The sequence below is a fragment of the Tachysurus fulvidraco genome, chromosome 8, assembly GCF_022655615.1.
Source record: "Tachysurus fulvidraco isolate hzauxx_2018 chromosome 8, HZAU_PFXX_2.0, whole genome shotgun sequence".
NCBI classification, from domain to species: Eukaryota; Metazoa; Chordata; class Actinopteri; order Siluriformes; family Bagridae; genus Tachysurus; species Tachysurus fulvidraco.
In genome coordinates, this window is record NC_062525.1 from 12,444,218 (window position 1) to 12,470,292 (window position 26,075).

At 39.7% G+C, this 26,075-nt stretch overlaps 3 protein-coding genes across 6 annotated transcripts; 1 reads left to right on the plus strand and 2 right to left on the minus strand.

Moving 5' to 3' along the window:
* Positions 1-301: 301 nt before the first annotated feature.
* Positions 302-4,703, minus strand: get4 (guided entry of tail-anchored proteins factor 4). 2 transcript variants are annotated; one of them, XM_027177542.2, is made up of 9 exons: positions 4,512-4,700; positions 3,618-3,696; positions 3,375-3,456; positions 2,937-3,086; positions 2,694-2,832; positions 1,543-1,683; positions 1,276-1,351; positions 868-940; positions 302-645 (listed from the first exon to the last, which is right to left on the minus strand). In XM_027177542.2, the coding sequence occupies exons 1-9, from the start codon at positions 4,640-4,642 to the stop codon at positions 557-559; spliced, it is 960 nt and encodes a 319-aa protein (XP_027033343.1). In that variant the 5' UTR covers positions 4,643-4,700; the 3' UTR covers positions 302-556. The 2 variants fall into 2 exon arrangements, 1 of the variants encoding a protein (XP_027033343.1); XR_007143676.1 differs by having other exon boundaries at positions 512-645; positions 767-940; positions 4,512-4,703.
* Positions 4,704-5,113: 410 nt separating this feature from the next.
* zgc:174164 (uncharacterized protein LOC570656 homolog) lies at positions 5,114-17,958 on the minus strand. Of its 3 annotated transcripts, XM_027177390.2 has the most exons (22): positions 17,788-17,958; positions 16,954-17,063; positions 16,766-16,842; positions 16,579-16,657; positions 16,009-16,085; positions 15,273-15,456; positions 14,399-14,461; positions 14,238-14,309; positions 13,836-14,005; positions 13,320-13,410; positions 11,838-11,968; positions 11,278-11,449; positions 10,849-10,938; positions 10,525-10,720; positions 9,773-9,878; positions 9,418-9,601; positions 9,234-9,320; positions 8,954-9,059; positions 8,051-8,192; positions 7,094-7,184; positions 6,293-6,324; positions 5,114-6,059 (listed from the first exon to the last, which is right to left on the minus strand). In XM_027177390.2, exons 1-22 carry the CDS (start codon positions 17,876-17,878, stop codon positions 5,948-5,950), a joined length of 2,463 nt encoding a protein of 820 aa, XP_027033191.2. In that variant the 5' UTR covers positions 17,879-17,958; the 3' UTR covers positions 5,114-5,947. The 3 variants fall into 3 exon arrangements, with proteins under 3 accessions (XP_027033191.2, XP_027033193.1, XP_027033192.2); XM_027177392.2 differs by lacking the exons at positions 16,766-16,842; positions 16,954-17,063; positions 17,788-17,958 and having other exon boundaries at positions 16,519-16,632; XM_027177391.2 differs by lacking the exons at positions 16,766-16,842; positions 16,954-17,063; positions 17,788-17,958 and having other exon boundaries at positions 16,504-16,606.
* A 2,021-nt stretch (positions 17,959-19,979) lies between these two features.
* c8h10orf88 (chromosome 8 C10orf88 homolog) lies at positions 19,980-24,120 on the plus strand. The gene is made up of 7 exons (XM_027177426.2): positions 19,980-20,201; positions 20,289-20,447; positions 21,393-21,590; positions 21,746-21,818; positions 22,510-22,710; positions 22,892-23,205; positions 23,314-24,120. The coding sequence occupies exons 1-7, from the start codon at positions 20,179-20,181 to the stop codon at positions 23,495-23,497; spliced, it is 1,152 nt and encodes a 383-aa protein (XP_027033227.2). The 5' UTR covers positions 19,980-20,178; the 3' UTR covers positions 23,498-24,120.
* The last annotated feature ends 1,955 nt before the right edge of the window (positions 24,121-26,075 follow it).

Here is a 26,075-nt window from a genome sequence, read left to right on the forward strand (position 1 = left end):
CACTCGTTATTAAAACATACTGTTTAAAGGCTGTGCCTATAATTCATTATTTGTACTGGAGGAAGCTGCTGTAGTTAAAATTTTCACAGTTTGCTGTGATCATTTCCTGTCATTTGTTCATTATTGTGCTCCTAACATACACTAACTGATATTTTACAGTATCATCTGGCATCCAAGCATTTCTACGAGCAAAGGAGAACAGTGTGTGGCTGATACCAGAGCCCTTGATGCATTGCTAATAATTAATCAAAATTTCTCCTGTCCGGGCAAATGGACTGTCATCACTACGCTTCAGATGTTCTTCCATTTTTATGGCAGATTATTTATTCATCGTTTTTTTTTTCCTCAGTGAGAGTCGATGGTGTGGGTGCAGTAGGAGTAGTCCAGTGGCATCAGTCGCCTTTTCTGAAAACTACACACATGAGCAAAGAAATAAAAAATAAACCAAAAAAAACTGCAGCTACTTATTCCGGGACATGTGGTCAAAAAAAAGTTGAGTTTGATTCAGTTCTTTTGTTTTCTCTGAGTCAGAGGTTGTAATGGAGGTGTGCGATGTTCAATCCAGCTCGATGGGGCTGCTGTCCTCATGAACTTCCTCACCATCCTCTTCCTCGCCCGACCCCATCAGACTGTTCAACAGATTCCCTGTGACAGGAAAACACGTAAAAATTAACAAACATCAAAACAGACAAAGCTTTACTGCTAAATGTTGCTATGGTGACCAACGAAGGCCACGCCGTATGGTTACGCTAGCAAGGGAACATGCCTCGTGTTCTGTTGCTGCTTTGCTTTTACACAGCAGAGTGAACAGAAGCCGAGCCAAACAGCAACGAAATCAAAGGAGTCATTTGCAATAGAAGGATGTACCTAGTAGGCCACCGTATGATGAGGACTGTTTGGGTGGAACGCCAAAGAACAGCTGTCCTATTCTGTCCAGGTACTGATGAGAAACAAAACAAAATTACTTACGAACACACACACAGCTAAAATCTATTAATCTGCTCCATAGCTGAGATTTCTATGTTAACTGTCCGGATTTCTTTATGTCCAGTCTTCTATGTGTAAGGAATAAACATTGTAGTTAGAGGAAAATAAATCAACAGCGAGATGGCGTGATGAAGCAGAGTTACCTAGCTTTACCTCCAACACGGGAGACTCAAACATTAAACAAACACAGAGCTGCTGTAGAGAATTAATCAAGACATTCTGACCAATCAGGAGGCAGCACAGAGTGGCGCGGTGGTGTGATGGTGTCCGGGAGTGTCGTGATCGTACCTCATTGTACATGGGATCCCGCTTGAGCGATGGCTGATACTGTTCACATAATACTGTAAAGACTGTCAGCTTCCCACTGGGAGAAAAAATAAAAATACAACTTTCACATCACGTGTGATCCCCTGTGCACACTAGGCTAGTTAAATCAGGGATACTGTCTATACTGGCTAGTACTTTATCTATATACGCACTAAACAGCATTGTGTCCAACTTCAAATAGGACAGAAGACAAACAGGAAAGTGAAAGATCGGACCACACGCTCGTACCCGTCCACCGCCAAGAGTAGGAACCAGAGGAAGTTGAGAAGCGGCTGAACAAATGGAGGGCCTTTCTCTATGGACGGGTGCTTCTGTGTGTACGTGGTGAACACCACCGACGCGCTTGTTTTGTTCTTTAGACACAGGAACCTGCAAATACAACAATACAGTTTTATTCCAGCTCTGGTAAACAAAAACAATCTCAAATCACACACATCAGTTAATAAAACTCAGGCAGTGAGAGGTAACAGCAGAAAAATACTGTATTAGTGGATAAAACGAAGGCTGTGGAGATGCTCAGAATTGAAAGTATGAGGTAACCTGTAATCGTTAGACAATAGAGTATGCTGCACCTTATCATGAAGTGTAGTAATGTCGATCTGAGCATTTATACAGCTTAACCGTCTCTAATTACACATTAATGACACAAAAGTAACATTTATGCACAAGATAATTTATTTATTTAAAAGAAAAAAGAGATTATTAAATGTATTTTCCTTGTATTGCACTTTTAAAACTTTTTTTGAAGAGACATTTGTAATTTTGCTGCTCTGGACCAGTCCAACTCTTTTTTTTTTGGCAGCTGTTACAATCCGCCTATTCATTTGTTCAATTTAAGCAGAATGAGGTTCCGTACTCCGGTGTGTCGTGAGCGTAGTTCTGGACTCACCGTCTTTCCTCACAGACACTCTCTCTCTCTTTCAGCTTTTAGCCAATGATCACAAATGACACGGTTTCAGGGGAAAAATGTTGTTCACTACCTGTTAAATGGAGTTAAATCGAACACAGCACTAAATATTCCTGCCTGAATTCCAGATACTGTTCATAGATCTATAAACTTGAATAAACTCAAAACTGAATTAAATTCTAGCCTTAAATCCAATGTACATCTCTACAATTTGAATTGCTAAAAAAAATTACTGAATTGAAGATCTCTTTAATAAGAGTTAATACAAATCTCATTCATACAAGCTCATTCTAACGTAGAATGATTGACTCATTCTAAGAAGTTCAACCTGAATTACAGATTTCATGACTCATGACTCACAAATTACAAAATTATTCATCCAGAAAAAGAAAAAAAATTCCCTGTAAATGTGACTCGTACAGAAAGCTCTGAAAGACCTGGGAGACTATAGTAGGAGGATGAGTGCACTTACTGTAAGACTGCCTGAGCCACAAACATGTCAACTTCGTTGCGATAGCCACGAGTGGACGAGTACTCCACCAGCATCTGAGCACAGCCCTCGCCGTCTGAGGAGTGCAGGAAGTGGTATCGAGACTCGCTGTAGTTTTGTTCTGAACAAATCAAAACGTGGTTAGGAAGCTCATAGAAAAAGATATGGACTCTCAACATAAAACATGATAAAAGAAAATTGAGAGGGGTGAGGATTTAGAAATACCTTTCCACAGTGTGACAGCCAACAGCTGGTGTAATTTGGGGTCTCCGAGCTTCCCTGAGCCGCCCGTCGTCCACTTGAGTGCCCGCGAGACAAAAGCCACCCTCTCGGGAGAGTTGGGGTCCATCATGCTGAACAGCTTGACCAGTTGCTCTGCGGAAGTTACCGAAGTACACTCAACACGTTATGTCTCACAGATCAGGCCTACTGTTATGGAGTTAGCGTCTACACAGATGTCAATCATTCTACGTTCATATCTTGACCTTGTCTGCCATTTTCTTTCCTTTGGCGAGAAAGTCAACTGCTCTTAAGCTGAGAGATATCTCAGAGTAGCATACTCAAAGAGTTATCCACAGGTGATAAAAACACATGTAAAACTAATCCCTTCTGAACAAAACTTCAACACTTCCTTATCTGTTCACATGGATATACTTTACTTACCCAGGATCTCCTCTTCTACCTTGGCCTTGGACTTCTCTAAAGCCTCCAGGAAAAGCATGGACAGATCTGCAGCACTGTTTTGCTGTCGACAACAAACAAAGCATGCAGTCTGAAAAGAAGCTTAACGCAACATATGTTACGAATATGTGCTTTCTGAAAATGATATGGACTATATTAAAATTTTGCATGTTAGCTCCTTAGGGTGGAACGTCGGTCATAACACGATCAGAAGGGATATAATACCTGGTTATAACTAAAGAAAAGCAAGGCTCCATTGTACATCAGCTCCCGGGCTTCTGTGTGCTTGGACTGAGACGTGTACCTGCAAACAGCAAACACATTCCATGCAATTCGATTCGATTCGATTCAAATTTATTTCTATCGCGCTTTATACAATTGACGTTGTCTCAAAGCAGCTTTACAGAACATAAACATAACACAAAAGGTTATTATAAGGAATAATATAAAAATGAATATGATAGAAAAATTCAAGACAACCAAACAATGAGTTATGAACAAAATACTCTGGACCACCTGTCAGTATCTGCTATAGAGTTAGCAATAAAAAAACAGCTTAGACTTTTACTTCATAAATTGAAGTAGTTTTAATACATTTGAATATTAAAATGTATTTTTCTTACACTGTATATTTGTAGATATAAAAGGGTACGAGGTGGAAATGTTTGTGGTTTTCCTGCTAAGGACATTTATTTACTCAAACTGAACAAAGCTAACGCTAGCTACACGGCTAACACAGGGGCTTTTTATTATAAAACAGTACACACTCCACTTAACACCGAGTGTACACAGTTGTGGCACGTTATTCACAAAATGACCGCCAACGACTGACAACGTTATTAAAACTATCGTTTCTTTAAAAGTGTTGTTATCTCTAGTAGCATGAAGCAATCGCTTCTAGCAAACTAGCATCCTAAAAAAGTTGAGTGACAGCGAGTCGAACCAATCAGAAGGAAGGACTGATCCGAGAGGCGGGATTAGTCCTGTAAGGTTAGCCAATCATGATGAGGAAACGAACGCCGCTTCGTTGACAAGGAGAGAAAGATCTGGAAAAGCCAGGCCACAACCGGATTTCGCTGCTTTAATTAACCATCCTCCGTGATCAATAAGAAGCCTTACCTAAAGAATAAGGTCCGGTACATTTGATGGGCCTCATAGTAGTCTCCCCTCTCCACACTAGCGCGTAGTTTTCCTTCCACCCGCTGCACTCCGCCGCGGTTCCTCTTCAGAGCCTCCTGCTCAGACATCATTGTTCCCTTCGCGCTACAGGCTACTGTCACGGAAATTGACCTTTTCGAGTTTCCGTAGCTGCCTACATCCAATCGGCTCACTACTTCCTACATAAATTCATTACTCATAATGATGTCTCCGCTCTATTTAGGGCTCTTTTTCAAGCTTACTAGATTAGTATTTAGGATTGAACCCAGGTGGCAAAAACATTTTTTTTTTCAAAACCATGTTGAATCATGTAAAGTTACCTTTGATTTAACTACGTTCAAATTATTGAGTCAAATAAATTGATTCTGAAGTGAAACAGCAAAGAAATATATAAAGAATCAGAATCGGGTTTATTGGCCAAGTGTGTTGACACACACAAGGAATTTGGTTTCATCTGTTTGTGACTCCCAAAAGTACAGACATAAATAACACATTATACTACACATTTAACTTTTTTTTCAAAACAAGACAAAAACAAACAAGAAAAGACAATACAGACAAGATACAGACAGTGCGAGTATTTTATTTATATATATAAACAACTGATGTCCTTGCTCAGGGGCCTATTGGTGGCAGCTTGGGTGTATTGGGACTCAAGCTCACAACCTTCTCCACTTCTCCCCCAGGGAGAAAAAAAGAGAAACAAAAAAAATGACCATCAAAAAATGAAAATGAAATTGAAAAAAAAAAAAAATGTTCATCAATGTTATACATGAGAACAGAATGTGGTTAAGGCATTGGACTACTGATCAGAAGGTCATGAGTTCGAATCCCAGGTCCGTTAAGTTGCCATTGATGGGCCCCTGAGCAAGGCCCTTAACCCTTAATTGCTGAGTTGTATAAATTGATATAAAAATGTAAGTCACTCTGAATAGGGGTGTCTATCAAATGGCGTAAATGTAAACAGTAACTTCATTTGTCTGTGTGTGTGATTCCTACCCCAGTACACAACATTAGTGCCTCTTGTGTTTGACCACTAGGTGTAACAGGAGCTCAATGCACTATGGCGCTAAATGAGCACACTGAAACCTTATTACACAATATTTGGCAGGTAACGAATCAACATCCATTTATATATTAAAACAAGGATTTATTAAAGAATTTTTAATTAGTTTAAAGGATTTATACACTTACTTATATGCACATTTTAAATTGTAAAAAAAAATTAATGGTATACCAAAAAAAACAACCTTCATCAAATATTTAACAAATAACATTTAAAAACACGTTTAGAATCATTTCTGACAATATTGCTGTACGTTACAGAAATGACACTCCTTCACTGGGAGAGCGTTTGTGCGATTTCACAAACATCCTTGTTCACATCCAGAGTTTGCTCAGGTGACAACGTTTCTGGGTGGAATGGGTCGGGGTACTCCGGGTCCGTTTCTGGGAAGCTGAGAAGTCCAAACTGCAGGCTGCACGCCACCCAAACCCTGACTGTCAGAACTGTGAGTACAAAGAGAAAAAAATGCTCTACCTCTGACCTTAAACCTTATATATAACCATAAATATTTCCTTTCAATTATATGTTAATTATTAGGAATCTTTTTAGTTTTATTAGTCAGTAATGGAGCTCTGAAACATTCTGCTTTGTAAAAATCAATAGAAATCCATTCTACATAAGACACATTGTGTAAATAAATATAAATAATATATGGTTTTTATATACAGTCTTTTACCTTGACTGAGTGCCGGAGGTGGGAGATGGATACTGAAACAAACATGAAAGACAACATTATTACTATTTGCTGAACATGAAAATGAAACCATCCTATTGTATAAAGCAGAAAGTTTAGAACAATGGCTACTGGTTCTCTTTCTCTCTCCTCTGCCCCGAGCAGTACACATGACATGCTAACATGAAATACTCGAGTCTGGCCACATCCTCCAGGACAGCTTGGGATCAGAAATTAGTACTGTAAAAGCAGAGGCACTGCATCGCTCAAGACCAGTCCTCCACCCACTCTCACACACTCACTATCTCACAAAAACTCTCACTCTCTCCTACACCCAGAAACTCTCACACTCTCACAATATCACATGCTATCTCACACTCTGTCGCATGCTATCTCACACTCTGTCGCATGCTATCTCACACTCTGTCGCATTCTATTTCACTATCACTATTACACTGTTTCACGCTACTATCTCACTATCACTATTACACTGTTTCACGCTACTATCTCACTATCATACACTCACACATTCTCTCTCACACTATCACGCTCACATATGTGCACACACTATCTCACATTTTCTAATACACACTCTCACACATTCTCTCACACACTATCTCACATGCTCACACACATAACTCGTAATAAATCCGTTGTATTTCTTCATTTGTATGTCACTTTAGATAAACATGATGTATTGAGATGTTAAGCAAAAAGACCAGTCAAGTTAGTTTCAATCTCAGGATCATCATAGATAAATGAGATTCCATATGAGTAAATATTTATGAATGTATTAAAGCTTACCTGTGGATATTGTGAGCGTGGAGGAGGACGTGCTGGTCTTTGTACGTTTCTGCTTGGCTGGTTGTTACTCTGAGCATTCGCTTCATTAGTCCTGTGAATTGGAACATCGGTTGTGGGATTATTGGAAGATCTGATCATCTATTAAACTTTTAAAAGGATTATAGATACCGACTCATAAATATGTCTGAATGTTGGCTTAAGGTTAAATACCAACATAACCATGTGTCTCAGACTCCACTGACTATTCCCACAGACCACCAGAGGGCAACCTTGGGCACCAGTTTACCTGCTTTGTGTTAATTAGTCAAATTATTTAAGCTAAGACAATTGATTTGTTATCATGATTGTTAGAGTCTTGTTCCCAGCCTATCTGTTGTTCTGTACCCACAGTTTTCATTGTTTCTTGTACTAATAAAGCCTTAACTTATACCCATCCATAACCTAATAATCTGCTGCTCACATTTCAAAATTTATTTTGTTCTTTGCTCGTTCTTTGCTGTAAATCTTTGCATGTGGTCTTGGCATTGTTACAGCTTATGTTTCACCTGGAGGGGCTCTAGATAAGGAACATCTCAAAAACAATTGACAAGGCATGGAGTAACAAATACCAAATGATTTCATTATGGTTATGTAGCACCTTAAACTAACAACAACAAAAACCCAGTCCCTAGCAGTTTACACTACAGCGCTGTGGATTCTGGACTCTGATTGGTCAGGAGGAGTATATTAATTCTCTATTACAGTGTGTGTGAGGTGGATGAGGGTTTACACTCTGCTCTATAATGAAAGTGAGAACAGGAACAAACCCGTTTCAGGAACGTTCCACAAACATTATCATAATAAATACAAAAAAAATCGAGTTTCTTACAGATTTACATGATCATGGAGATGAATTTGTGACACTGATTTGTCTCCATTATTTCTTTGTGGTTAGAAATCTAAAAGTTGTGGTCATACCTGCGGCGTTGTGACCGTCGGCCCCTGCAGCACCTATTTAGCGAGTCCCGCCTGAATGCGTACAGAAAACCAAACACCGCGAGCACCAGAATGGGCAGCACCAACAAGAAGAAGATCAGCAGGCCATTCCTCAGCGAGTAATCTGAGAAGAGAACATGTGCCTCGTACTTTCACCATGTTACACAACAATGCTTTGTTTAAAACCTGACGCTTTCTACTCATTTAACCTTAAATCAATTTTGCTATAGAGGTAGAGGTAGAAACCTCTGGAGAGTTTCACAGGATGTTCCTTATATTTAGAGTCGAGTCTAAGGGCAACAGGTAAGAATTTTCAAAGCTACATATTCGGATTACTAAAATAACCTCCGTGGTACTTTACAAGGACAGAAAATACAGACAGACAAAGGTAATAGTGTTTTTGTTTTGATGTCAAATGTAATATGGTGTAATAGAAAATATAGTCTAATATGATGAACTATGAATCTAATAAGTGTCTCATTTATAACTAATATATTACTGCATGAATAGAGCTGGTAGTAATAATCACATTAATCACTGGTTTAATGAATAAAACTCCTTCCACTCTCAGTATTCTGAAGCACAGACAGTAGAATAGCACTTGATTCAGCATACAGTCTGATTTTATGTTTTATTATTTGATCTGGAGCTCTGACAGTTACTTGAGCTCAACTTATCAAAGCTTCAAAATCAATCGAGATGATGATAAGTGTGTGTGGGATGTAGGAGATTTTTTATCATACTTTTAATTCGCTTGATCTTGATTTGTTGAAATAATGAAATAAAAAAATCTGTGTTTGTGCTCTGTAAAGAAAACTGGACAGAGTACTCATCTGTGTATTACTGAGAGACTATAAAATCATTTGTGTCTTTGTTTGTGTGTACCTATCTGAGCAGGTCCGCTATCTATACTGCCTCCTCTGCCCCATTTGTAGCAGTCAGGAGGAGCCCAGCCGTTGTTACAGTGACAGTGGTCCAAATTATTACACACCTGGAACACACACTCACGTCACAATCTCAAGTTACTCTTGAATGACACACTCACGTCATACAAACACTATCATCTAACTCAAGGACATTTAACCCTAAAATTGCTCATCCATCCATCCATCCCTCACTCCCTCACTCACTATAACACAGTATCAGAGTTGACAACGGTACACACCCCGTTGCTGTTGCAGTCCGTTGCAGCGTTACACTTCTGTCCCTGTGTCATCACTGATGAATTCACACAGTTGAAGTTCAGGCAGACCTGAGGGAAGGCCAACAGCAAAGACATGTATATAACGACATGGCATACATAGAGACGATGTACGCTGGATAAAAGACTCCATGGATTACACACTCACTTTATTTACAGCGCAGACGGTGCCTTTTTTGACGTATCCCGGGTCCAGAACATCGGGTCCCATGTTGAAGTCAGCATTCCTGCATGAGATCCCTGGTTCTATGTTCTGGACGCTGATGATTGCCCCAGGCGGGGGGAAGTTAGAGTCAAAGTTTGTGCACTGGATCTTCCCACACATGGAGTTACTGCAGGACAAGAGTTTGGCAAAGTTAATGTTCCAGTTGATATAAACAGCGGTTCCCTCAGCAGCCTCCCTTTGTTCTCTCTCTCAAAAAAAAACAACAAAGCTGGTCATGAAAAACCACAAATAAATGTAAATTCCTCTGTCCTGAAGAAGAAGAACCAGCTATACTTACGCCACTGAACACTTGGCAAAACTGGACCCGGAGAAACCACAGTTTCCAAAACCGGTGCCCTGTGTGTTTACGTAGCTAAAGCATTTATCATCGGCTTTTGTTGCGGCTGAGAAAAAACATAACAAAATAACAGTAAGCTAATTAAAATGCACTGACAATATTTGGATTCAGGATGAATCTCAGATTAAAGATAATCACATAAAGGTTTTTGATGAGTGATTAGCTATGAAAAAATATGACAAATACTTTTATATGAGAGTCGACTCGGGCTTGCTTATTAGGGATAAATTTCTAGATTACAAATTTATACCCTGAATTTCTATATTTCTGTAAGCTGTTTAGTGATGGTTGACCAAAAGTGCTCACCAAATAAATTGTAATAGAATTGTATTGAATGTGATATATGATTACATGAGACAAGACTTTTAATAATCATATTGAAAAGGTTGACGCTTAACGATTCAATAATCCACTAATATGAGCCAATAACACATGCAACTCTTAAAATGACGCATTCAGACTCTTCTCTTATGACTGAAACCCCACCCACAACCATGGCTTGGCACTCTGATTGGACAACGTCTCGTCATGCACTGCAGTGGGATTTATGTGGATCGACTGCTGACATTTATTGATTACACAGACTGAAGTGATGAAAGTTTTGCTTTTTAGTTTGAGTTTGATCAGCATCACGGTTGTATTTTATGTTCTTCTTTACAATCTGTAATATAGTGAAAGTAAAAAATAAGCACTTGGGCCAAAGAGCTGCTTGCACTGGTAGTCCAGGGTCTGGCACCGGCCCTCGTAGCAGTAGGCGTTGTTGTTCTGGCAGGTCAGACCGTCCATTAAGTAGGTGTCTGGAGGGCAGAAACCGGACTGGCCGGTGCAGTACTCGGGCAGGTCGCACTCGTTCACTGACACTCTGCAGGGTGTTCCAGACACCAACACCTGGAGGAGATAGAAACGACAGTCAGTAATCCAGTTACTCAGGTCAGGGTAAGGTTAAGTTAGTGTTAAAACGATGCAGTAATTATGATGTCCTCACCTGGATAATAAGTGTGTGTGTGTGTGTGTACCTGACAATCTTTGCAGCAGACTCCAGCAGCACAGACTGAACCCTTTGTGAAAGTGCATGTAGCTGCATCACAACATTTATTATTGCATGTCTGCAAACACACAAACACACAAACAAAAACACACACAAACAAATGAGGAACTTTTATGTGAGTAAAATACCTAAATATTCAAAGTGATCAACTGATTAGCCACACTCACACACTGACACGTCTTTACTTTTTTCCTGCGTGTTTTATTCGTGATAATTTATAAACTTGATCTCGAGCCTTGAAATGAATAAGTGGTTTAACCCTGATGGCGTAATCCGTACATAAAATTGCAGGAACTCATCTGCAGTTACATGAACAGTTAGTGTAAAATAACAAATTCTGGAGTAAAGTGTTCTGGAGTAAAATCCTATTTTGCGCCTTCACATCTCTCAGCGGTACCTCTGGCGGGCCACAGTCGCACTCCTCGGTTCCCTCCAGGATCTGGTTGCCGCACATAGGCATGGAGATGACGTTTTCCGGAGATGGCTGATTCAGCAGACACACACCTCCTCCACGCAGGACCAGGTTCTCAAAATCGTTATCGCTGCACTGGCTGAACAACGTCGATCCGCTGCACCGACACACAAACACACACCCAAACAATGATTGAGGAAAAAACTAAGTCAAATCTCTAATCCATTTGCTGTTCATTAACTACACCACAGCACTGTTGAGTTCTGGATTCTGATTAATCGGTGGGTTCGGGTTAATGTACTGATAGCTACTACTCACGTTATACGTTAGCATTTCTATAGTAAGAGTCCCCCAGAGGTCAGACGAGAAGCTGAGTGTAAATCTTTATGTTTTCTGACATTATCGTGGTTTTTGGCTGGTGAGGAAACAACTGTATGTTTGTTTCTTGTTAAGTCCTGTACCGTTAAATGTAACTATGCTGATTAGTAACAGCACCACACACAGACTGTTCCCCTGTAAGCATAAAGTGAGTGTGCAGTACTGACGTGGCGCTGGGGTTCATGATGCAGGTGTTTCCTCCACACTGGCAGGACGAGGTGTCGTGGTTCATCCCCAGGTTGTGTCCCATCTCGTGAGCCAGAATCGTGGAATAATACTGTAGACCATTGTCACTGAACTGCAGAGAAACAGATTGTTTAGAAATTTTCAAACATCTCTCTCTCCCACATCTCTCCATCTCCCTCCCTCCTGAAAGATATCTCATTCCCTCTCTTTCTCCCCTCTTTCTCCCCATCTATCCCTCTTTCTCTCTCCCTCCCTATATCTCTGTCTCTCTCTGTCCCTCTCTCTCTCTCTCTCTCTCTGTCCCTCTCTCTCTCTCTCTCTCTCTCTCTCTCTCTCTCTCTCTCTCTCTCTCTCTCTCTCTCTCCCTCCCCTTGTTTTCTAGACATTCCTGTATTTCCAGCTTTACCAGTCTGGAGTTGTTCTTCATATAGTGTGTGTTCTTAGACATCAGTGGTACATGACATCACTTACAAATGACCTTTAATCATTTCAGTGTCTACATATCACTGTATTCATGCATTTATAAATAAATAAAATGTATGAATAAAAGCTTAATAAACACATATGAAAGAAAACATTACCAATTGTAATCAGTTATCATTAAACCATTTAGCTGTTGAATATATAAATCTATCTACATGGTTTATTCAACAAGTTTTATCCTTTCAGACTTTTAAAAAAATGCTGTAATATATAGCATATTTATTTGTAAGCAAATACATGTGACGAAACGACGCAGAACTGTTCTGTTCTTAAGTGTGGCTAAAAACGACACGGTGTTCAGGTAAAAGGGAAAAAAGAACAGGAAACTAAAATAGATGGAAAAATCCACATCTTGATCACATGCTGTGATCAACCATACCGCTGTAACGTGCCTAACTCTTCGGGCTCAGTATTCTGACTCGTAAAATGAATACAAATTGGCTGAATGCTGAAGTTAAGCATTTCAAAGCTTGTTAAACCTCAAAGAACAAATAAATACCTAAATCATTTTTAAATGTTTTTAAATACCTAGCTAAGATTAGGTTGCTAGCTTGTGGTTATGAATCTATGTATAAAGAATCTCATGTTTCATGTTTCCTCTCTGCGGAAGGAATTTTAGGACTAGCTAAAACTAGCACTAAGACTAGCGTTCCTGTCTGACAGCTGACTGATCCGTAAGGAGTGACATGCCGCTTCAAATGGTCATCGTTCCAGGATAATGCTCTCGCAGTAGGAACAGAGCTGTGGGATTCTGCTTTCTGACTGGCCAGAGCGTGTTGATTCATTTTAAAGCGTTCGTTCTAACTAGTTATCGTTCTTCCACTGGTTTCAGATCAGATGACAGGCTTAACATGAATAATACAACACGGGGCTTGGATAACTGATCAGGACAACACCATCAGACACTCAACACCACACAGCAGTGTCAGGAGTCTAATGATTTTGCAATCTATTTATTTCAGAGTCATTTATTTACTGACCACGCTAATTCCACCGCCGCTGCCTGCTGAGCAAACAGTGCCGACGTAAGCCATGCCCAAGATCCCTCCGCTGTACGCTCCCGAAAGACCCCTGTCAAGAAAGAACAAACACTCACAAACACAAACCAGAACTGGGAGAAGTAAAGGACTAGCGACATGTCAGTAGAAGAAAGTTCTGCATTGTTTTCTTTCTCTTTTTTAATTCTTTATCACCTAATAGTCTGTAATGCTGTGCTGTCAAGATACTTGAGTTTATCTTAAGTCAGGTGTGTTTAAGCTTACTTTTGGATTCACCCTTCATCATCACTTCATCATTCCCCTGGCTGTCTTTTTCATTTACAAATTAATATAATTATAATTATAACTTCCAAAGTCTGCCTTAAAAACATCCAGTGATTGAACCTTCTGTACAAAAAACAACAATAAAAAACTCATCATCTGCGTTTTTGTTCTCTTCTTTTTTGTGAAACATTCCTGGTTTGACTTTATATATGTTACTGTTTCATGCTCACTCACACGATGAGCTGGGCCATGTCGTTCCTGACCCGTGGCAACAGATTACTTTTCCTCCAACTGACAAAGCTTCCTAAAACATCTACAGGGTTTCCTTTCACGTCAAATGGGTTGCTTGTATTGAAAATCTCCAGCCCCACCAGGACGATACGAATATTCAGCTGCTGGAAGTACTGTAAAAAGAAGAGACAAAGGGCTAGTCAGGGCCATCGGAGAGGAATAATACACTCCATCTTGTGCTGTTCTAGGAAAATAATCAAACAGCTGAAGCGCTTTATTCTCACTGCAACAACAGGAGAGATCTACCCAAAATTGGTACTTTGCATCGATCCAATAAACAACAAGACAATAAAACATCTGTCCAGTGGAAATGATGACACATAAGGAACTAGGAATATTTCTCACCGTGTCCAGTAAATTGGCCAGCTGCACCGTTTGATTCCTTACGGCCACAACGTTGCTGTTCATCAATTTAAACTGTGCGAGTAAACAAACACAATCTGACCTCTGAACCAGCTAACACAAATAAACCATACAACACAATTAAATGTGACTATGAGGCTCACCCTCAGATTGTCCACGACTAACGCCAGCTCCACGTATCTTGTCTGAGGAAGGTTGCGCTTTTTCTGTTGGAGTTAAACAAAAATAATTATTCAGTACAATATTTACACAGTAAGCAATAAAAGATAAAACTACACCAAGGGCCAGATTCAGAGTTCAGTAAAGCACATAGTGATGAGACGAGTTCAGAAGAGTTCCACAATTAGGGGTGGAGTTTGTCAAAAACAGAGAAGTGTCTACATTATGCTTAATTCTGATGTGGCTGGATCAAGTGCTATTCTACTGTCTGTGCTGCTGAGTGGAAGCTGTTTTAAACCAGTGATTAATGTTATCATACAGCCTACACTCCTACAAATTCCTGTACCATCATCACCTGATACATTCATGTATCAGTGTATTAATCTTTTAGTTCACAGCCAAGAAATTAAAAGCTATTTTTTTCTCTTTGATTTTTAACTGATTTAAAGGTTGTAATCTGGATGTTATTGAAAATCCCCACATTAGGTGCTTCTACTCAAGAAAACTCTGGCATCCATTGACCTACACACTACACACATGATTTGAATCATTTGAATTGACTCTAAATTTGAGAGACTTCCCCACATGTAAATAGGGCTTTCTGGACACTGTACAGGAGGTGGGAGAAAGGAGGATGGTAGCAAAACTATCATCACTGCTGGAGAATCCTTTTTTTTATATATATATACTTTTTTATATTTTTTTATTCTTTTTATATATTTTGGCTGCTGTAACAGAGAAATTTCCCCATTGTGGGACAAATAAAGGTATATCTTATCTTATCTTGGACTTGTGACTGAATGAACGTCACTCCATACTCAAGCCCTTAGCTAAACAGAAACAAACAAAATTTCTGACCCGTAAAAATGTGTCCATAAACAATGTGTGGTCACGAGAGCCATGAAAATCATGCTCAGTGTCTACTCCACACACAAACGGCTCCGACTTGCTGCTTTCCACTGGAAACAGAATGTGCTCGTTGTTTTTTGCATGTAAAGCAGGTTCCAGGGCATAACTCTTGTTCCCCATGAAAATGACGCCCCTTCAAATTAAAATAAGCATTAAATTACATACTTGGCTTAATAAACATGATCATCTGTCACAGAGTCATTATTCATTCATTCATTCATCATCTTCCAGTCTATCAGTCTGTCCTGGGAATGCTGAGAGCTCAAAGGGAATTACCATCACAAAGATGATTTAAAACACTGAATCACATGATCTGGAGAGGAACTTGTAGAGGTGGGACAGCTTGTGTGTCAAGGTTTGCTCACACACACACAACATGAAAAGAGCAGCTGTAGGTGAGGTCACATTAAAGAAAATCAATAACACTGTAAACTGTAACGCAGACACTTTTACATAGAAAACTCTACTGTATATAAACACTGCATATCATTTCTTCTTCTTATTGTTTTTGTCATGCCAGGTACAATAGGTTTCTGGTTGTTATATACACAATGGATTCCTTTCAGGGTAAATACAAGAGCAGTGACGAACAAACTAACAGCTAAAGACAGACAGTGAGTGAAGATAAAGGTGTGGCTGGTATGTCGTCAGTCATGACAAACTTTAAAAACATTTAAAAACAGACCTGAGTCCATCACAGGTGCTCAGAGCCACCAGAGATTCTTCATAACCCGAGACTCGGCCGTAGTAATGACACAACACCTGGAACACACGGAAGCAGGCAATCATTTCATAGCAAGTGGCTAGTAATGTCTGACTAGCATGGCTGCTTAAAACATATTTTCATCTATCTATCTATCTATCTATCTAGTTTCCCATCCATTTACATTTACAGCATTTGGCAGACGCCCTTATCCAGAGCGACGTACATAGCTATGAATCACTTATTCAATCCATCCAGACATCCATTCCTACATACATCCATCCATACATACATACATGCACACATGGATGTAGGAACTTGACAGAAGTTTTGTTATCTATCTATGCACCTATGTATTCATCCACCCATATCTGCATCTATTTACCTATCCATTCATCCATCCTTCTATGCATCCACACATCTACCTATATTTCTACCTTTATATGTACACATAAACACCAAGTCTATCTATCTCACCATCCCAACATTCACCTATCAACTCCTCTCTCTATCCTCTAGATCGGTGAGGTGATTGGTGAACGTGAGTCTTACAGGTTTCTCTTTGTGCTTTTTCATAGCGTTTCGACGCACGTCATGCGAGACCACAGTGAAATCAGGAGATAAAAAGTCTCTGAGAAACACACAGAAGCACACAAGTCTCTAAAGTCATACCTTTACGACATCAGTATCATGGCAAACAGATGAATCCTCAGAATGAGAAAGAAAATACACTTCTTACTTGTTTTTGGTTAGATGTAAGAGATGAACAATGTTATCAATCTTAATTGAGTAGGTCAAACTCTCCGAATCTGCTGTCTGTAAATATTAATAGTGTAGCAAATGAGCTATGAACTCAGAGTGTGTAATAAATGAGCTATTAATAAATGAGTTATTTATTACTGAAACCAGAGTTTCTACTCGATCTACCTGCTCGTGTGTTCTTGTACTATTGTCATGTCTCTGCCATCGTTTGTGCACAAGCTGAGGAATGACAATCTGGAAATCCTTCAGGTTTGATGTTTGTTCATGGAACAGATCTGTGAACATATCCGTTTAATTGAATGTCTCAGTAAACAACACAGAAACAGAAAATCCATGAGTTTTAATTTTCATAAAATCACCACAGTGCTGGATTCTGACTGCTGATACACCTGACACACCTGTCATGTTATTATTATTGTTTGTATTTTGGTAAATTGTCATATGAGAGATAGAAGACACTTTGGGACACGATTTTATTTTATTTTTTTAATTCTTAATATATAAGTAAGTAAGTAAGTAAGTAAGTAAATAAGTAAACAAACAATATTACTTTAAAATAATAATAATTTTATATATATATATATATATATATATATATATATATATAAAGAAAGAAAGAAATAAAAGTGTTACTTAAAAATATGAATTAATAAATAAACAAATAAAATAAATAAAACAAAAATAAACAGACAAACAAATAAATAAGATAATGCAGAGTCTAACACGGAAACGTATTTAAAACAATAGAAAACAACGATGTTTTGTTTGCTGGTGTTTGTGCTTCCCGGATACTGGATGCAAATAGTAACAAGTAAATAAACTCGAGAGAATCACTGAACATTTAAACAGCTGTTTAAATCAAGTTTATCAGCGTTAGAATAAAGTTTTAATGAAGGTGACAGAGCTACAACTTTATCGGAAGATTAAAAAAGCTGATTAGTCATTTTTACAGCTATCACATGGACTATGAACCGACGAACCTGCATTTTGTTTTCTCACCTTGAGTGATTATTCCGTCTATGTGGATAAAGATGAGCAGAACTGTGAAAAAGGGTCTTCTGCTGTTTCTCCTGGTTTCTTCTCCCCCCATTCTTCTCTGAATGTGTGTGTGTGTGTGTGTGTGTGTGTGTGTGTGTGTGTGTGTGTGTGTGTGTGTGTGAGAGAGAGAGAGAGAGAGAGAGAGAGAGAGAGAGAGAGAGAGAGAGAGAGAGCGCACGCGCTCAGGTGAGACAGTTGCTGCTCCTTCACCTGTTCACCTTTAGAAAATGCTGAGTTCACGAGCTTCTACTGTTTCACTCACGCCTTAAGCAAACATTTATTTTAAAAAAATGGATTTATTTATTAGCAGTTTATAAAAACTCAGAGTCGCACCTTTAACTCTGACACTGGAGACTCCTTCAATATAAATACAATATAAAATACATACATATATATATATATATATATGTGTGTGTGTGTGTGTGTGTGTGTGTGTATGTATATTTATGGATATATACATATAATTATATGGAATATAATTTTGGAATAAAAGGTGTTCAGTAGGGATGAGATCAGAAAGAGTGACACATATAGCAGGAAATTAGGTGACCCAATACTTTTGGAAATATAATGTATACCAAGTGTATCACCAAGGCCATATCCCAAACTGTAGGGAGATTCCAGCTCTGTCCTTGAAAACAACTCAAAATTATTGTGATGTTTTACAAATGACAAAATTAATGTTAATTAAATTAAGCACTTCGTGTTTTTTGGGTTGACACCAGGGGCGGTTCTAGGATTTCATCTTTAGGGGGGTTTATCCCTCAGTGAGAATTTAAAACAAGAGGAATTTTGTATTATATATTATATGACAACTTTGGTAATAAGAATATTCAAATTTCACTGCTTTTGGTTGCCGTCTTTGCGTCTTTCCGCCGATTAACGTTAAACGCCTCCAGCTCTGACTGCGCGTGCACGCTGCGCGTACCTGTGCTTTTCCGTTCAAATAAAGCAGAGAGCTGAAGACGCACTTTTGAAAGCTACAACACACGCGTGTAAAAGCAAAGTAAAAAATAAATCGCTCTTGGATCAAACTGATAAATAATTTTCTTTCCCATCGACGACATGTCCTGCATTTTAACGTAATTTTTATTGTTTATTTATGAAAGTAAAAATTATACTTATATTTTTAGGGTGGCTGAGATTACAGACAGGGGGCTGAAACCACCCTAAAAAAGGGCTAGAACCGCCCCTGGTTGACACAATTCGCAACGCATTCACCAGGAATCCTTTTTGACGCCGATTATTTCAAACATCTCCTTCATATATGGCCATGGGTGTTCAGGAATGTCCTCGTTGTTAGTTATTTTAACATCTGTGACTCCCTCTGAATTAACATTAGCCATTCCTTTTGTAGGCGTGCTGCTCATTGTTAGCTCCGCTATCCTTAGTCTATGTCTGATAGCCAGTAAATTATACAGTACACCAGTCACATGGGGAAAGAGCCGCACAATGATAGGATGATAGGTTGGAAACAGCGCTCAATGAGAAGAAATAATACTAAAAGTAACGAGTCCGTTTTGAAAATGTAAGAAGTAAAAAGTACAGATGTTTGTGTAAAAATGTAATGAGTAAAAGTAAAAAGTTGTCCGAAAAAAAAAATAGTGGAGTAAAGTACTGATACCAAAAGAGATTACTTAAGTACAGTAACGAAGTATTTATACTCCGTTACTTCCCACCTCTGTATATATATATATACATAAAGAAATGTCAGTGATGCATCATATTGTGTATGACAGGTTACTGTTGTAAACAATAATGTATTAAGAGTATTAATATAAACATGAGCTACTGTACAGCACTATGGTGTAATAACATTTACTTGTGTTCAGAAAAGAACTGGGGGGTTTTATTTATTTATTTATTTATCTATTTATCTATTTATTTATTTATTTATTGTGAAACAATTCAACATTCTTAAAATCCCTTTACATTTTTATGTGATGCCCCAAAGCATTATTTTGGTTTTTCTGTTTTTGTTGCTTTAATTAAATACTACACCGTGAGTGTGCTTTTACTATTTTTATTTTATAATTTAAAGTAGAGCGATTAAAGAATAGAAAATTGTGTTTTTTTATGTTGACATTGTGAGTAATTTTTTTTAACAAGGACTTTTATTCTAGCGGAAGTGAAGGTAGAACGGGTTAGTGAGACATGGAAAATACGCGTGCGTGGAAGTGGCGCGCATGCGCAGTGTAACGTAGGTCGTGGTAGGCGCAGGTGGGAGGTTTGCTATGTTTTTGCTTTAAGTTGAACTCGGCTTCATTTTCCCGGTAGAACTTTTTAAGAGTCATCGAGCGGTTTGTTGGTGTGTGTTTTAGCTGTGAGGAGAGTCACACAGCAGCACAATGCATGTGTGTGTGTGTGAGACAGAGGTTTGCCTGTAAACACCCACACACAGATTCCTGCTTGCTGTCTGAGATCAGTGCATAAGATCTGAATGTTTCATGTCACTCTCACAGCTCCAACAGCATCATGATAAGTTCCAGCAGAAATGCCATGGTGTCTATACACAACTCCTGGGTGTGTACATCTCCTACTGAGCTGAGAGAGATCCTCATAACACCACAGGAAGATCTCACCACACAGGCTGGCCTGGATTCTCCTTCTTCTTCTGCCCTGTAAGTGTGTGTTTGTGTGTATGGTGATCCGGCATCCTTCTGCCCTGTAAGTGTGTGTGTGTGTGTATGGTGATCTGGCATCCTTCTGTCCTGTAAGTGTGTTTACCACAAATGTGTGTGTTTGTGTGTGTTTGTGTGTGTGTGTGTGTGTGTGTGTGTGTGTGTGTGTGTGTGTGTGTGTGTGTGTGTGTGTGTGTGTGTGTGTGGTGATCCTGCATCCTTCTGCCCTGTAAGTGTGTTTCTCACAAATGGGTAAGTGTATGTGTATGTGTGTATGGTGATCCTGTATCCTTCTGCCCTGTAAGTGTGTTTATCACAAGTGTGTGTGTGTGTGTGTGGTGATCCTGCATCCTTCTGCACTGTAAGTGTGTTTATCACAAATGTGTGTGTGTGTGTGTGTTTGAGTATGTGTGTATGGTGATCCTGTATCCTTCTGCCCTGTAAGTGTGTTTATCACAAGTGTGTGTGTGTGTGTGTGGTGGTCCTGCATCCTTCTGCACTGTAAGTGTGTTTATCACAAATGTGTGTGTGTGTGTTTGAGTATGTGTGTATGGTGATCCTGTATCCTTCTACCCTGTAAGTGTGTTTATCACGTGTGTGTGTGTGTGTGTGTGTGTGTGTGTGTGTGTGTGTGTGTGTGTGTGTGTGTGTAGTGATCCTGTATCCTTCTGCCCTGTAAGTGTGTTTATCACAAATGTGTGTGTGTGTGGTGATCCTGCATCCTTCTGCATTATAAGTGCATTTTCTCTGACACTTATGACAAAACACTAAATGGAGAAACGTTTGTTTTTTTTTGAATAGTGGCGAATCCCACAAATGAGCGAACAAATGAACTTCACATTATTAACAGAATAAATTTCACCACTTTCTCGATTGTTTTCTACATTGTTCCTGACCTGCTCCCTTGTGTGATGCTGATGCTGTGAGTGTAATACTATGTCCCAGGTATGAACCTGTTCGCTTGGAGCGGGCGGAGGAATCATCTCCATGCGTCATCACCCTGCTGTGTCGACCTGATTCTGGTGCCGTGATCAGCAGCGTTCAGATCGTGAGTGAAGCGAGGACGGTCGAGGTCTACTCGCTCTCTGGTGACTACTGTGGGACGAGCCGTGGTGAGGAAGATCCCAGATGGCAGCAAAGCAGGTACACATGTCAAACAGAACATCAGAGAAACCATTCGCCTGCCTCCATGTTGTTGGCAGAACACTTGATTTTCTTTGTTAATTCTTTGATTTCTTTGTCGGTTATAAAGACAATGGTGCAGACTGAATGAAAATGATTTAATGTTCTCATGCTAGTGGTGAAGAGAAAAGACTCATCTACAGGAGCCGCTTGGTGTTGGAATCTCCGCTCGCGTCATGTGAAGTGAAGGTATGTCAGTCACTCCGTCTTCTCATCTGTGTCTCGCAGTGATCATGACATTTAGGTAAATATTAAAAACTGATTGGGATGTGGAGCAACAGTAACAGTTTCAGTAACAGGACGACATGCTTCGTCCAGGCCACTAAATGGTCTCTGTCTTATGAAATAAATCATCTTGTGGACTGGAATTGAATTGAAGTAAAAACAAAACAAGTCCCTTTGACCACTAGGGGGCAAAACAGAGCAATAAACTCTGATTTATAAAGTGAGCTACTGTCCAAAGGAAGCAGCTCTTCATCCTCAGGCTAAAAATCTGACTCTGATTATCCAGAAGTATTTATTTACCCGTTTCAAAGTAACAGGGACGAATACTTACACAATCGCAGATAATAATTCAAACTTTGTTGATTCCTGAGCCTCAACAGTATTATGGGATATTTGAGTATGACATACAAGACCAATTCATTGGGTGATGAATACTTATGCAAACCACAGGAAAAATAGTTAAACTGTTTAATGCAGAAGATCGGGAGACTTCATCTCACTTCTGTTATATAAAATTCCTCCTCAAACACTGAAATATTAAATGAACAGAATAAACTGATCTGAGTCCAGTGTGTGAGTTTACTTCAGGATTTAGAGAAGTAGAACTGATCCCATATCAGTCGTGTTAAGAAGTCACCCTGGTGTCTCATTCTAGCTGCTCTCGCTTGGCGGGCGATCGGTCGTGGAAATCCGTCAGGTGGCTGTGGGACTGCAGTTCTGTCCAGGGGCCGAGTTCGGGCACGGCCCGGGCACTGGCATTGACCTTCATCGTGTGCAGGCTATGATGAAGGAGATGGGCACCACACTGTCACCTGGGGCACAGAATCTTATGGAGATGGTGCAGTTTCAGCAGAAGGTCGGTTAACTCGGGTCCTAAACGTGATATTTCACTTTGCTCTTGTGTGCCAATATTAGATAACCTTGTTTTGGAAGCCAATAAGAAGCTGCTAATGGTTAAGTTGCTCAAATGCTGGAATTCGGCCTCTCCTCTGTTCAGTTTTTGACTTTGACCAAAAATTTTTCTCTTCTCTTTTTAGAACAAAGCTGACGTCCTTGGTGGCTTCTTGCCGCTGCTGATGAGTGGTGGTGGTGGTGGTGTGTTATCATGTATAGCCAAACGAACCTCACGTGATGTTGGACCTGATGGCACACAATTACCGCCTGGACCTCAATCTGGAACATACTCTGCCACCGAGAACAGCCCCTCAGATGCTGTAGCAGGTGTTCAGGGAGGAACCCTGAGTCCCGTCAGCCCTGATCTGCTTCCCATGCTGCAGAGTGTGTGTGGTCAGGTTACACAGCTCCGGCTGGATGCTCTGACCTCACCAGAGAAGAAGACGAATGGCGAACGGTGAGTCAGCAGTAGCTTTTTCCTTGTGGTTCTTTTGCTGCTTGGATGTTAGATGTGACCTCCAGCTGATTTTCTTTTTGAACTATTTGTTGTTTTTTTGCGAGACAGAGAGGATCCCGTATGCTACGGAGGTCTGGAGAAAGTTTTGGAGAAAGTGGTGGAGAAACGGATGCAGGATCTGGAGAACAGGTTGAAGGAGCACATGGACTCGCGCCTGGATGCCATTCAGCAGCGACTGGAGCTCACGTTACATCAGATGGCGCTCCTCGCTAACACACCCAAACCCCAATAAACTCACTAACCAGCACTACTGCTAATGAGCTGCACAAGTGCTGTCTGAGGATGGGTTTATTACACTAACTCTGCTAACAGTTCATCTGAAGAACTTGTTGCTAATCTTTACGGGTTCTTCTTGAAAACTTTAATGGTTAAAAGAAATAATGTTTTTTAACAAGACTCAATCACTCATTCATTAATTTTTATTGATGGAGATAGACACAGTTGATAATCCACATGCGTGAATTTTAATGCCAAAGCTGCTTTCCAACATCTAATATTCACTGTAAACACACACAATCTTGACACTGCTTTAAATTCAAACTGAAAAGGTGTGCAGTGATGGAAACTTTTGTTGTTTTTTTTAACCCAGTGACGGCACTGAATCCCTTGAGGCTGAACTGGAACACCGCTTCACTCCAGGACACATGACTCACTCACATCATACTATCCAACTCTTTTGGAAGTGGTGCAGCGGTTCAGCCTCCTGGGACCTGATCTTAAGAATGGTTTAAATCCTGTTTTTCTTGTTTGTGGTGATTGTTCATTGACATTGTATTTAATGGTTTACATTAAACCAACTGGAGAACTAAGGACAAAAAAAAGAAACATTAAAATGTGGTGATACTAAAACACAGAGTTTCTCCTCTTACGTGCCTCCTTTCCAGTCACATTTACAATAGCTGCTGTGAAACTTAGTGACTCGATAGATTTGGTGACTTTTTATACTTCATTTTGTGACTTTGTTTCACTAAACAGCCTAATGACAAATCCACTGAGAGCAGGTTGTAAAGCCAATGACCAATTACTGATCACCATTCTTCCTGATGACCAATCACTTATCACATTCGTTCCTGATGACCAATCGTTAATCACCATCATTTCTGATGAGAAACCACTGATCAACATTATTACTGATGACCAATTCAATTCAATTAAATTTATTTGTGTAGCGTCTTTAACAATTCCCATTGTCTCAAAGCAGCTTTACAGAAGTATGGAAACAGAAAAGAGAGAAAAAAGAAATGAATATATAATAAAAAAAATAAGGATAAAAGCAAATAAAATAATATTGATTGGTGATTATTTATATTTACATTATTTACTGTAGAGTGTCACCCCAATGAGGATGGGTTCCCTTCTGAGCCTGGTCCCTCTCAAAGTTTCTTCCCCGTATCACCTCAGGGAGTTTTTCCTAGCCGACGTTGCCTCCGGCTTGCTCATTAGGGATAGAGCTAGATACAGTCAAGCCCGAAATTATTCATACCCCTGGCAAATTCTGACTTAAAGTTACTTTTATTCAACCAGCAAGTTTTTTTCTTAATTAAGAAATGACACAGGCGTCTCCCAGAAGATAATAAGACGATGTACAAGAGGCATTATTGTGGAAAAAATTATTACTCATCTTTTATTTACATTTGAACAAAAAGTGGCATGTCCAAAATTATTCATACCCTTTGCAAGCTGTCAATAGAAAAGCCTTTATTGGCTATTACAGCAATCAAACACTTGCTATAATTGCTGACCAGCTTTTTGCACGTCTCCATGGATATTTTTGCCCATTCATCTTTAGCAATGAGCTCCAACTCTTTCAGGTTGGAGGGTCTCCTTGCCATCACCCTGATCTTTAGCTCCCTCCGCAGATTCTCAATCAGATTTAAGTCAGGACTCTGGCTGGGCCACTGAAAAACATTAATGTTTTTATCTGCTAACCATTTCTTCACCACTGTTGCTGTGTGTTTGGGTCGTTGTTGTGCTGAAATGTCCACTGGTGCCCAAGGCCAAGTTTCTCTGTAGACTGCCTGATGTTGTTCTTGAGAATTTTGATGTATTTCTCCTTTTTCATGTTTACTGTGATTAGGTTCCCTGGTCCACCAGCTGAAAAACACCCAAAAAACATTAGGTTTACACCACCATGTTTGACAGTGGGGATGGTGTTCTTAGGGTTGAAGGTTTCTCCTTTTTTACACCAAATGAAAGCTACATCACTGTGGCCAAACAATTACATTTTTGTTTCATCTGACCATAAAACAGAAGACCAGAAGACCTTCTTTGTCCAGATGAGCATTTGCAAAGTCCAATCGGGCTTTTGTGTGTCTTTTCTGGAGAAGTGGTGTCCTCCTTGGTCTGCTTCCGTTGAACCCAGCTGTGTGCAGTGTCCGTTGGACTGTCTGCCTTGAGATGTTGCCAAGATTCATCAGGATGGCCTTGGTGGTGATCCTTTGATTCTTTTCACCTCTCTCACTCTCCTCCTGGCCAGCACAGGTGTCTCTTTTGGCTTCTGACCACATCCTCTGAGATTTTTCACTGTGAGGAACGTCTTGAATTTTTTGATAATACTTTGCACTGTAGCCACTGGAACTTCAAAACATTTAGATAAGGTCTTATAGCCCTTTCCTGACTTGTGAGCAGCCACAATGCGCAGCCGCAGGTCCTCAGTGATTTCCTTTGTCTTAGCCATGACTGTCCACAAACCAACAGTAGAGAGCTTCTGTTTTTCACCTGTTGAGTTGATTAAAACAGCTCTTCCCAGTTAATCAGGGTAATTAGGATGCTTTAGAACAGATTGGACTGTTTGGAATGGTATAGATCTT